Below are 13,824 nucleotides of genomic sequence, written 5' to 3' on the forward strand. Positions count from 1 at the left end.
CGAACATTTTTGTATGTAAACTAGAATTTTTGACAGAATGTTTGTATTAAAGCCTATTTGAGAGTTTAAGATGAATAACTTACCCAAAGTTCTGTTTATGTCTCTGATTGGCTGGCTACACTTGATGCCCACAGTAGATTTGCTGAATCACTGAAAGGAAGTGGGTGTGCTGCCAGAGTAAAAGGTTTTCAGGAAGCTAGGTCTCAGAGGAAGAATTTGGAAATCCCTAGTGAGGCCACTTACCAGCCAGGGAGAGGCTGACAAAGTCGACTGCTGATGATTCATGAAGTGACTATGTAGCCAAGGGACAAGTGTGGTAAATATTGACATCACACTCCAGTGCATTGACATCTGTTTTCACTCTAAATAAATGTGTTGTTGTTTGGACATTGTGAGTTGTTAGTTAAAAATGATAACGTTCAATTCAACTAACTTCATTTGTTGCCTAGTAATATGTCTGCTTCCAACTCACTCTCAAACACGTAGATCCAGTGACCACAGCTCACTCTTCAGATCCCAATCAGCTGAATTCTGATCACCTGTTTAGACACCTGTATGTCATTATCACACACTATTTAGTTCAGTTCCTTGCACCCCATCATTGTGAGATATTGTTTGTTTTGTGACACACTTCTATTTGGATCTCTGTTTTTCCTGTAATTTAATCCTCCAGTGTATGATAGTGAGGAAGGCAAAAACTGACGCCTTTTGCCTGTTCCCTGCCTGTACTTTAGGCTATCAACATATTGCCTTATCTCCCGGATGACGTTACTAGCCTTTTCTCTGCCTGTACTGTTGCCTTTTTGGAACCCCTGTGTATGACCTTCTGCCTGTCCCTCGACCAGCTACCTGCCTCGTCCTGTGGTCCTTTACAAATAAACACCTGCTGCGCCCTGCACCTGAAACCAGCTCTGTCTCCCATCGTGTTCATTACACCTAGTTTTTTGTTTTTCACCTCTGGTCTGCCAATTGTAATCAAACAGTGTCATAGGGTGTTCTGTATCTGTATGTAGGAGCTTGTACATATTAGAAATGACCTCTAAACTAGCATGTGTCAATTGGGAGTGGAATAACTTGAGACAAACCCCTTTGATAGAATACGACACCCATCTTCTAAGTTATTCATAGTACAATTTAGTATGATATCAACTTTAAACAAAACATTTCCTCAGATAACACGATCCAACTGGTTACATAATTTAAAAAAAATGTTAACCTTTATTTAACTAGGAAAGTCAGTCAAGAACAAATTCTTATTAACAATGACGGCCAAACCCGGACGATGCTGGGTCAGTTGTGCGCCGCCCTAGTGGACTCCTAATCACGGCCGGATATGATACAGCCTGGGTCATTGACTTTCCAGTCCCTGCTAACTTGACTATGTGTCCGATGGTTCGACTTTCACACTAACGTGAAGTATTACATTTCTCTCACATCTTTTAACGCTTCACTAAGCATAAAACCACACATGGTATATGATGGTATTGAGCTGTTATTCTTAGCCTGGTTGCCAAATCTGTTTCTACATGAACAACCTTCTCTGTCGATCATTGTCATGCCAGACATAATCTTGATCAGTGTCTGGGGCCACTTCATTCTACTACCTCCAGTCTTTCTGTACCTGGGCAGCTGGTGGGTAGTTCCCCCTGTCCCTCTGGTCTCTGGTGGTCAGTGCAGTGACGTGTGGATTCTCCTGTCAGCTGGTCACGGTGCTGCCATCTCTTCAGCTGCAGCTGTTGTAGCCAGTACATCATGGCCTCCTGGTTATCTGCCTGAAACAGACAGAATATATATTGTTAGCCTACTGTACATGTGTGCCCAAGTCGGAACATCTGTAATGCATAACTTCTAAAATGTTTGTTATTTTTATTCACATTATTCAGATACAGGAGCACCACTGTTTCGCTGCCTCATGTATCATTTTAGCGGTCTTCCCCATCCCTCCACAAAAACCAATGACATTTCAGAAATATTGATGACACTCACATTCAGAGCAAAGTCAGACGTTTGGGAAAACCCTGAGGATACCGGTTGAACTTGTGATGGCACCAGAAGTGAATCCCCTCTAAATTAGGGACTTTGGCCAACCACTGACATTAATAATCAAGTAACTACCAGGATGAAAATTAAACAGGCAGAACGGCCAACCTCGAGATTCAGATGACCACCCCTGATATAGTATAGATTAAATAAACATTACCTTGAGGACGAAGGTCCGTTCAGGGGTCTGGATGTGAAAGGTGCCCTGCTCTCCGTGGAGGGGGTAACCGAACGTGGCTCTGCACAGCTCAATCCTCCCCAAAGAGGTCACATCCTGCGCCGTCCTGTAGTAAAACAACTGGCTCTTCTTCTCCTCGTACGTGAACCAGCGCCACTTCCACGACTTCAGGGGACCTCCTTGTTTAAGGAGATACCCACATAGTTTAGTGATAGACGGGCTTTCCGTGGGTTGTTGCTGGGCTTGGTTGTCCATGGTGGTGGCAGACTGACTCTGGTTGTTGTCTGTGGCAGCAGTCTTAGCTGGGACCCCTTCACTCTGGTGGTCCTGACTCGGCTGGCCCATGCCGTTTGTGCGTGTAGCGGTCTCTTCAAAGTTCCTCCCTGTTGTGATACAATCATCCTCATCCGCTGGGCTTACCGCCTCTGCTTGGGGAGGAAGTGAGTGAGACGAGGCAGTGCTGGGATTTCCTTCTGGGTCCTCTCCCTCCATCACACTGAGAGACCAAGAGGGAGTTGAAAAAAAGCTCAACTAAAACAAAGCATACAATGGTAGCATACAATGGAGAGGTCACTCTGCTCCACTTGGAGACTTGACATGATAGTGCGGCTTTGACAATGGGGTCAGCATGAACACATCTGAAGCTGTTCAATGTGTAATATTTTATTTTCATCTCCATTTGTAAACTAATATGACTGGCTTAGAAAAGTGTTACACTTTGTCTCTAATCTTTTTGCCATGTTTTTCCTTGCATCACTCTACAACGTTTTTGAAATGGTCATACTGGTGCTATGGCGGATTTCATGAGGGTTGCCAATGGTGTAAAAAGTTGGATTTGTCTGTTTATTTTTGTGGCATCGATAAAAAAAGGTATTTGATTGGGGAATGGGGATCCATTTTCATGATGGGAAATCAATTCATCAATAAATGTTGGGAAACAGAAGACCCGCAAAAAAATATCGGTGGTTTAAATTCTCCTGGTGCAACTGCATGGTATTTGCAACTATAACGAGTCTGGACTATGATCAAGTAAGCCATATCAATGCAGTTAATTCATTATTTTACATGAAGCTGTTTATGTTGGCTTACACTTATGGGACTTCCAAGGCCATTTCATGATGATGTCTACTGCCTCTGCCCAGAGGCCTACTCGACTTTCAAGGCAACAGCCATTAGAGCTCATTTTGCCACGCATGAGCCCTGGTCAGAGTCCCTGCTACACTGGTGGCAGCGTTGGGATCAAGTCAGACTCACGTCTAGTTATGTGATATAGTAGTGGGAAGCATTCTGTAATTACATTGATATATCTAGTGAACAATGGATAAGCAACGATGGGCGTGACAGATAGAAGTCGTCACTACGGGTGTGATCAAGCCTTACATCAAAGTTGCCTGAATGTGCAATGCCCCGATCAGTTATTCAGAAGAAAATCCTCTGTGACTGTCTAATTTACATAAGTTAACTTACCAGTGTGTACCTGAAACACACACACATTCTATACATTTACAAAACTACCTGTTTAAAGTGTTATTATAATCATGGTGTTATTTTGTTAAAGTTTATACATCTAATAACCTGACAATGATCCACATCATATGGGTAGACAACTGTAAGTGTTATGCAGCAAAACACAACCATCCTTTTTTTAAGGATGCAAACCAGTAAAATGAGTCACTGTTGATCCATCCTGTTCTGATCTAATGAGATGGATGGAGGATTTTCTACAGCCTAGAATCAAGGCCTTTCCCTGTCATGAAGGACAAAGACCCCTCTTGGTTCTCATTGGTGAAGACTGAACTCAAGTTAGGGGTTATATGTCAAACTCTCCTATACCACTTTGCTCAACATGTTATACCCCAGAGGTTGTAAATAAACCATGTTTCAGGTGATTTAACTTGGATTATCATTAGGCTGTGAAACCAATAGCCAAATCGCTTCAGACTGAGCATTTCTCACTGGAAAATGCTGCCGACATTGAACACAGCCTAGGGTTAGGGCGTTTAATTTCAGACTGTCCTATGCCACTATTCCCAACATCTTATACACCATAGGCTGTAAATAAACATTTTTTTAAAGTGATATAACTTGTATAATTATTATAGGACTGTGGAACCCATAGCCGAATAGCTTCAGACTGAGCATTTCTCACCATTTATTTACAGAGACCAATTTCTGTTTTATAATTAGGTACTGTCCATCATTTACAGTATTGTGTTGATTAATTACAGCTTTCTTTGGTGGAAATACAGAATATGTATAAACATGCCAAATATACCAAAGCTAAGGATCATTAACCATGTTATTCATTACTGAAACATGTAAACTACAACTAGACACAAATATTTTATTTAAAAATGATTCATACTAAAGTCAAGAGTAGGCTATAACATGAGTAAAAACGAAGTGTGTGTAAGTGTGTGTGTGTGTACATGTATTATGGTGTGTATTATAATTTTCCATCATAAAAATGTATCCACATTCCCCAATCAAATACATTCATCAATACCACACAATAAAATAAATAATATTGGGCATTTTGTCTCCAATCTGTCAACCATAATAAAATTCAACATAGTCTTGTATAAAATGCATTATGAAAGAAATGGTGTAATGTACACCAAAAAATAGACTTTAATTAAATGCATTAATGAAAAATATGAATATGCAAAATATGAAATGGGTTATGAAGAAAATTGTGTAGGCCTACTGTTGCCTACACGGGGAAAAAAGGCCTTTCTGATTACAAGTGCACCTGTATCCAAAAGTATTAAGTGAAAACAAGCATAGAAAACAGTATTGGCATAAAAAAAACACAAGGTTACTATATTTATAATTATTTCAGTGACAACCTGGTTGATTTAAAAAATGTTGGGTTCTTAACACATTCGTTTAAAAAAATATAAATAAATGTGGTACCTAAAAAGGCAGTGTAGAACACCATTGCCCATCACGCAATGCTGTAATAACTTTCAAAAGACAGATTGTTCCGAAGTTTGCCTTTTCATTCTTATTTTTTATGTTTTTAGGATGTGTCCATCCCAAACCACACGAAGAAAACTCCCCACTGCATAAAAGCACAATGCTGTTAGAAGCTGCACCTCGGCAGTCAGCGCAAAACTTGGTCGGCTGATTGAGGGAGACAAAGTCCAGCCGTCTGAGGATCTCCTCTCGAGGGACGCCGTATTTCTGCTCCATTATTTTCAGTCTGCAACTGGATCAGGTTGTTGAGAATGTTCACATCTATACACACCAACCGACTGTGCTGCCGGTTATGTTGGAGAGCAACAATCTGCTGAATAGCAGCCATATGCTGTATTACTCTTGTTCCGCTGATGTCTGACAATGGCTTTGTCAGGCGGTGGTTAACTGGTGCAGTGAATCGGGTGCAGGAGAGCAGAAATGAGTGTACAAGGTATTTAATTCCACGACAGCACCAGTATACAGACAATACTCAAAGTGCGGTGAACTACCGGTCACTAGAAAAATAACGGGCGTAAAATACATAACCCGGCAAATATAACCAGCCGACAAGTACCGCCATGAACAATCAATAAACACGCACAATAACATGTGGGAAACAGAGGGTTAAATAATGAACATGTAATTGGGGAATAAAAACCAGGTGTATAGAAAACAAAGACAAAACAAATGGAAAATGAAAAGTGGATCGGCGATGGCTAAAAGACTGGTGACGTTGACCGCCAAACGCTGCCCGGAGAAGGAGAGGAAACGACTTTGGTGGAAGTCGTGACAGGCTTGGTGTTTAGTGTTCCAGGTGTTTCCAATTTGTACCAGATAAGATTCAGCTTGGGACAAAACTAATCTTGACAAAGTGTTACAAATACATGTCAAATATTATATTAGATCCTATACATTACCCAAATGAAACATTTATCATCGTACGATCAGACCCATTTACACAAAACATTTTTGAATGAAATCATATCCACAATTATGTGGGCTACAGGTTATGTAGGATACAGGTTAGTCGTTAAAGTTTTAAAAGTTGTGGAAGTGACTGTTTCACTGACTCAAGGCCAATTTGGATTTAGGACTGTTCACATGACCGACTGTCAATCATCAAATCATTGGTGTAAGAAATTTGTTTTAAAAACATAAAGAAACCCATTCTGTGTTGTCAGGAAGTCACGACTATTAATTGGCCAAAATGTAGTGCATGGGTCGAACCAAAACCGATAATTAAAAAGACAACAACATTAGAATAATCAAATAATTGTTCAATTTCTCATAATTTAATATTTTCTTTAGACAATAAAACCGTTTGTCTTGTTTGATTTCCTATTCAATTAAATAAAGGAGGAAGGACCCTTTAATCGTTTTTTATCTTATCATCTAATAAGAAATATTAATCATTTTCAGGGAAGCTAGAAACCAATATACACAAGCAGTTAGAAAAGCCAAGGCTCGCTTTTTCAAGCAGAAATTTGCTTCCTGCAACACAAACTCAAAAAGGTTCTGGGACACTGTAAAGTCCATGGAGAATAAGAACACCTCCTCCCAGCTGCCGACTGCACTGAGGATGGGAAACACTGTCACCACCAATAAATCCACTATAATTGACCATTTCAATAAGCATTTTTCTACGGCTGGCCATGCTTTCCACCCGAATACCCCTACCCCGGTCAACAGCACTGCACCCCCCACAGCAACTTGCCCAAGCCTCCCCATTTCTCCTTCTCCAAAATCCAGTCATCTGATTTTCTGAAAGAGCTGCAAAATCTGAACCCCTACATAATCAGCCAGGCTAGACAATCTGGACCCTTTCTTTCTAAAATTATCTGCCGAAATTGTTGCAACCCCTATTACTAGCCTGTTCAACCTCTCGTGTCATCTGAGATTCCCAAAGATTGGAAAGCAGCTGCAGTCATCCCCCTCTTCAAAAGGGGGGACACTCTTGACCCAAACTGCTTCAGACCTATACCTTTCTAAGGTCTTCGAAAGCCAAGTCAACAAACAGATCACCGACCATTTCGAATCCCACCATACCTTCTCCGCTATGCAATCTGGTTTCAGAGCTGGTCATGGGTGCACCTCAGCCACGCTCAAGGTCCTAAACGGTATCTTAACCGCCACCGATAAGAAACAATACTGTGCAGCCGTATTCATTGATCTGGCCAAGGATTTCGACTCTGTCAATCACCACATCCTCCTCGGCAGACTCGATAGCCTTGGTTTCTCAACTGATTGCCTCGCCTGGTTCACCAACTGCTTCTCTGATAGAGTTCAGTGTGTCAAATCGGAGGGCCTGTTGTCCGGGCCTCTGGCAGTCTCTATTGGGGTGCCTCAGGGTTCAAATCTTGGACCGACTGTCTTCTCTATATACATCAATGATGTCGCTTTGCTGCTGGTGAGTCTCTGATCCACCTCTACACAGACGACACCATTCTGTATACTTTTGGCCCTTCTTTGGACACTGTGTTAACAACCCTCCAGACGAGCTTCAATGCCATACAACTCTCCTTCCGTGGCCTCCAATTGCTCTTAAATACAAGTAAAACTAAATGCATGCTCTTCAACCGATCGCTGCCTGCACCTGCCCGCCCATCCAACATCACTACTCTGGACAGTTCTGACTTATGTAGACAACTACAAATACCTGTGTGTCTGGTTAGACTGTAAACTCTCCTTCCAGACTCACATCAAACATCTCCAAACCAAAATTAACAAAGCATCCTTCACTAATGCTGCCAAACATACCCTTGTAAAACTGACCATCCTACCGATCCTCGACTTCGGCGATGTCATTTACAAAATAGCCTCCAATACCCTACTCAATAAATTGGATGCAGTCCATCACAGTGCCATCCGTTTTGTCACCAAAGCCCCATATACTACCCACCACTGCGACCCGTACGCTCTCGTTGGCTGGCCCTCGCTTCTTACTCGTCGCCAAACCCACTGGCTCCAGGTCATCTACAAGACCCCCCCTTATCTCAGCTCGCTGGTCACCATAGCAGCACCCACCTGAAGCACACGCTCCAGCGGGTATCTCTCTCTGGTCACCCCCAAAACCAATTCTTCCTTTGGCCGCCTCTCCTTCCAGTTCTCTGCTGCCAATGACTGGAACGAACTACAAAAATCTCTGAAACTGGAAACACTTATCTCCCTCACTAGCTTTAAGCACCAACTGTCAGAGCAGCTCACTGCACCTGTACATAGCCCACCTATAATTTAGCCCAAACAACTACCTCTTTCCCTACTGTATTTAATTTATTTATTTATTTTGCTCCTTTGCACCCCATTATTTTTATTTCTACTTTGCACATTCTTCCATTGCAAATCTACCATTCCAGTGTTTTACTTGCTATATTGTATTTACTTTGCCACCATGGCCTTTTTTTGCCTTTACCTCCCTCATCTCACCTCATTTGCTCACATCGTATATAGACTTGTTTATACTGTATGTTTTTATACTCCATGTGTAACTCTGTGTCGTTGTATGTGTCGAACTGCTTTGCTTTATCTTGGCCAGGTCGCAATTGTAAATGAGAACTTGTTCTCAACTTGCCCACCTGGTTAAATAAAGGTTAAATAAATGAAAATAAATGAATGGGCAAAAAGGTACACGGACCCGTGTTCGTGTAGATAATTCATTTTCTGAGTTAAAACAGCCATCTAGTACGAGAAAACAAAAAACAGCCAACATTTCCTGCCCCTTCAAAATTGATGTTCACCCTTCAAACACCCATTCTATTAATCTATTAGTAGACAATCATTCATATATAAATTATATTTCTCAATTTCTACTTCTAAGATTATAAAATTAGATTGAAAATGATAAACTAGCCACAATGATGAGTGTTTATTGGCTTATTAATGAACCGCTGTTAGTGTAAATAGTTAGATAACTGATATATCATAGCTCCCGGGTTAACCATTGGTAATCTCATTCAATGATGGCATACAGCCAATAAAACAGTATATACAGTGGGGCAAAAAAGTATTTAGTCAGCCACCAATTGTGCAAGTTCTCCCACTTAAAAATATGAGAGGCCTGTAATTTTCATCATAGGTACACTTCAACTATGACAGACAAAATTAGAAGAAAAAAACAGAAAATCACATTGTAGGATTTTTAATGAATTTATTTGCAAATTATGGTGGAAAATAAGTATTTGGTCAATAACAAAAGTTTATCTCAATACTTTGTTATATACCCTTTGTTGGCAATGACAGAGGCCAAACGTTTTCTGTAAGTCTTCACAAGGTTCACACACTGTTGCTGGTATTTTGGCCCATTCCAACATGCAGATGTCCTCTAGAGCAGTGATGTTTTGGGGATGTTGCTGGGCAACACGGACTTTCAACTCCCTCCAAAGATTTTCTATGGGGTTGAGATCTGGAGACTGAAATTCATAAATTCATTAAAAATCCTACAATGTGATTTTCTGTTTTTTTCTTCTAATTTTGTCTGTCATAATTGAAGTGTACCTATGATGAAAATTACAGGCCTCATCTTTTTAAGTGGGAGAACTTGCACAATTGGTGGCTGACTAAATACTTTTTTGCCCCACTGTATATTGCTCAACTAGAGATATGGCCCTAGCCAAAGTCAGTCAACGGTTCCACATTTAATTATCTGGAACGAAGCAAGTGTGTGAATAGTAGACATGTAAATATCCTTTCACTGTTTACAGCAGATCTCCAACTTTTCACAACCATATTCTGAGGAAGAACAAGAACTACCTGGTTAGGGTGATTGGCCTGATAGGGTGTGTCCAGCAATGGAATGTTTTTCATTGACTACCGCTCAGAGTTCAACACCATTGTGTCCTCCAAGCTCATTACTAGGCTAAGGACCCTGGGACTGAACACATCCCTCTGCAACTGGATCCTGGACTTCCTGATGGACTGCCCCCAGGTGGTGAGGGTAGGAAACAACACATCCACCACATTGACCCTCAACACAGGGGCCCCTCAGGGGTGTGTGCTTAGTCCCCTCCTGTACTCGCTGTTCACCCATGACTGAGTGATCGCGCACGACTCCAACACCATTGCTAAGTTTGTAGATGACACGACAGTGCTCGCAATGAACACTGACGATGATGAGACAGCCTATAGGTTGAAGGGCAGAGACCAGGACAACATCATCTCCCTCACCATCAGCAAAACAAAGCAGCTGATCGTAGACAACAGGAAATGGAGGGCTGTGCACGCTCCATTCAATGTGTAAATGTAACAATCTGCTGCTGTATTTTTTTGTGTTATCTGTGATCGTTTGTTTGTCTTGTGTAGTTTCTTAATCATTGTATCTAAACTGTATGTGTAAACATGTATATGCAGGCCCCCAGCTGTAAAAGAGACATTGGTCTCAGTCTGGTCTTTGTTGAAATAAAGGTGTAATAATAATTCACATTGACAGGGCTGTAGTGGAGCGGGTCGAGGTCTTCAAGTTCCTCATTGTCTACATCACTAAGGATCTACCATGGTCCACACAAGCCAACAGTCGTGAAGAGGGCACGGCAATGCCCTCAAAAGTTCTACAGCTGCTCCATTGAGAGCATCTTGACCGGATGCATCACCAATTGGTATGGCAACTGCTTGGCATCCGACCACAAGACGCTACAGAGGGTAGTGCGCATGGCCCAATACGTCACTGGGGCCGAGATCCCTGACATTCAGGATCTCTATACAAGGTGGTGTCAGAGGAAGGCCCTAAAAATGGTCAAAGACTCCAGCCACCCAAGTCATAGACTTATCTCTGCTCCCGCCCAGCAAGCAGTACCGATGCAACAAGTCTGGAACCAACAGGACCCCGAACAGCTTCTATCCCCTAGACATAAGACTGATAAATAGCTACCCGGACTAACTTTTTTTACTCATAGCATAAGCTGCTGGTATTGTTTATCATCTGTCACTTTATTCCTAGTTACATGTCTACCTCAATTACCTCGTACCCCTGCACATCGACTCGGTACTGGCACTTTGTGTGTACAGCCAAGTTATCGTTACTCATTGTGTAATTAAACTTTTTAGTTTTCTATTATTTCTCTATTTACTTTCTGTCTGCATTGTTGGGAAGGGCCCTTAAGTAAGCATTTCACTGTTAGTCTACACCTGTTCTTTACGAAGCATGTGATAACTAAAATGTGATCTGATTTTAAATCTCAAGACTTCCGACTGAATTTTTTTATTTAACTAGACAAGTCAGTTAAGAAAAAAAATCGTATTTACAATGACGGCCTACAAAGGCCAAACCATAATCACAGCCGGTTGTGATACAGCCTGGAATCGAACCAGGATCTGTAGTGACGCCTCTGTAGGGCCTTACATGCTGACCAAACCGCACGTCTGCGAGTGCCATCACGGCAAGCTGTTTTTGTTCACCCACACCGGAAGTGATCAGGACACGCAGGTTGAAATATCAAAACAAACTCTGAACCAATTATATTAATTTGGGGACAGGTCAAAAAGCATTAAACATTTATGCCAATTTAGCTAGTTAGCTTGCTATTGCTAGCTAATTTGCCCTAGTATATAAACATTGGGTTGTTATTTTTACCTGAAATGCATAAGGTCCTCTATTCCAACAATAAATCCACAGATATACCGAGAAACACTCGGTTTATCGTTTTCTCTCCTCCTTCCTTCAAGCTTCTTTTTCTTCTTTTGACTAAAGTCTAAAGAAGAATATTATATGGCGGTGTGTCTAAAGAAGAATATTATATGGCAGTGTGTCTAAAGAAGAATATTATATGGCGGTGTGTCTAAAGAAGAATATTATATGGCGGTGTGTCTAAAGAAGAATATTATATGGCGGTGTGTCTAAAGAAGAATATTATATGGCAGTGTGTCTAAAGAAGAATATTATATGGCAGTGTGTCTAAAGAAGAATATTATATGGCAGTGTGTCTAAAGAAGAATATTATATGGCAGTGTGTCTAAAGAAGAATATTATATGGCAGTGTGTCTAAAGAAGAATATTATATGGCAGTGTGTCTAAAGAAGAATATTATATGGCAGTGTGTCTAAAGAAGAATATTATATGGCAGTGTGTCTAAAGAAGAATATTATATGGCAGTGTGTCTAAAGAAGAATATTATATGGCAGTGTGTCTAAAGAAGAATATTATATGGCAGTGTGTCTAAAGAAGAATATTATATGTGTGTCTAAAGAAGAATATTATATGGCAGTGTGTCTAAAGAAGAATATTATATGGCAGTGTGTCTAAAGAAGAATATTATATGGCAAAGAAGAATATTATATGGCAGTGTGTCTAAAGAAGAATATTATATGGCAGTGTGTCTAAAGAAGAATATTATATGGCGGTGTGTCTAAAGAAGAATATTATATGGCAGTGTGTCTAAAGAAGAATATTATATGGCAGTGTGTCTAAAGAAGAATATTATATGGCGGTGTGTCTAAAGAAGAATATTATATGGCAGTGTGTCTAAAGAAGAATATTATATGGCAGTGTGTCTAAAGAAGAATATTATATGGCAGTGTGTCTAAAGAAGAATATTATATGGCGGTTGGCAACCAACATTACAGCATTACTACAACCCACCGGAGTGTGGACCTTCGTTCATCATTCAATCACCCACCTGGGCATATGCTTCTAAAAACCAATGAGGAGATGGCAGGTGGATATATCCTCCTAAAAAACTATTTATATTTTAGCACCTGGCCACACAGATGCTCACGAGCAGTGTGGGTGCAATGATTGAATAACATGCATGTGTACATTGAATTTGCAACAGTGTGGTCAACATGTTAGACTGCAGCATCACTTGTGTTCAAGACAACTGGGAACTAGTCGATCATTTTAAAAAACGAGCTCATTCTGAAAAATCTGTCATCCAAATTGGAATTCCAAGTTGGAAACACAGGCATCTTTCAAGAGCTCTGACCTGAAGATAAGTAACATCATGCTTTTACCTCGTTTTTTTCCCCCTGAGTTCCCAGTTGTCTTGAAAGCACTGAGGTCATAAATTGTAGAAATAGACACTTCAAAATCCACACACACACACACACACACACACACTTGAAATATGACCACATTTGAAAACCATCTTGAAATTTCGAACATATGTCCGTCTTTATACCATAATGTCACAGTCACATGTAAAAACCACAGTAAATGAAATATTTACCTACTTGTTTTAAACTCCTTCTCCAGGTAATAACATGCCATGGAATGCTCACTGGATTCCGAAAAAGGAAAGTCAGCAACAAAATGAGTTCCAAGGACCTACAGGTTGATCCAGGCGCGATAGAAACCAACGCCAATCTAGAGCTTCTTGGAATAGGGCGGTGGCGCGCGCAAAGCTATTTTCAATACATTACACAATGTATTACTTGCAGTTTATGCTTGCTTGAGTTAGCTTATTTTAGATTTAAAACATAAGCGAGTAAAGTTCGTTCCCTTCCGAAACATTTTGACAGTATAGGAACAGAGGTGTGTACTAGCTTACATACCTTAGGCTGGCACGTCGGCGCTGTTTACTGGCAGCGGAAATTTCACTGGCAAAAAACGTCTCTCTCCAGTTGTCTAAATATTGGTGCTTTGAAGACAACTGGGAACTCGGAAAAAAAAAACGAGGTCAAATCATGACACCAGTGATCTTCAGGTCGAAAAGTTGGAG

At 40.8% G+C, this 13,824-nt stretch overlaps 1 protein-coding gene across 5 annotated transcripts in view; it reads right to left on the minus strand.

Moving 5' to 3' along the window:
- tbc1d2 (TBC1 domain family, member 2) overlaps window positions 1-13,824 on the minus strand; it is a 25,613-nt gene extending 11,789 nt beyond the window's left edge. The window contains exons 1-3 of one of the 5 annotated variants that reach the window (XM_035765692.2): window positions 13,658-13,824; window positions 2,201-2,714; window positions 1,622-1,772 (exon numbers count right to left, since the gene is read on the minus strand). In XM_035765692.2, coding sequence (XP_035621585.1) covers window positions 1,622-1,772; window positions 2,201-2,710 — 661 coding nt within the window. In that variant the 5' untranslated portion in view covers window positions 2,711-2,714; window positions 13,658-13,824. Of the gene's footprint in view, window positions 1-83; window positions 438-472; window positions 614-1,621; window positions 1,773-2,200; window positions 2,715-13,332 lie in introns of those variants that run through there. The other 4 variants (XM_052510519.1, XM_035765685.2, XM_035765703.2 and 1 more) reach the window with 4 other exon arrangements.

This window comes from Oncorhynchus keta, chromosome 4, assembly GCF_023373465.1.
Source record: "Oncorhynchus keta strain PuntledgeMale-10-30-2019 chromosome 4, Oket_V2, whole genome shotgun sequence".
Classification (NCBI taxonomy): Eukaryota; Metazoa; Chordata; class Actinopteri; order Salmoniformes; family Salmonidae; genus Oncorhynchus; species Oncorhynchus keta.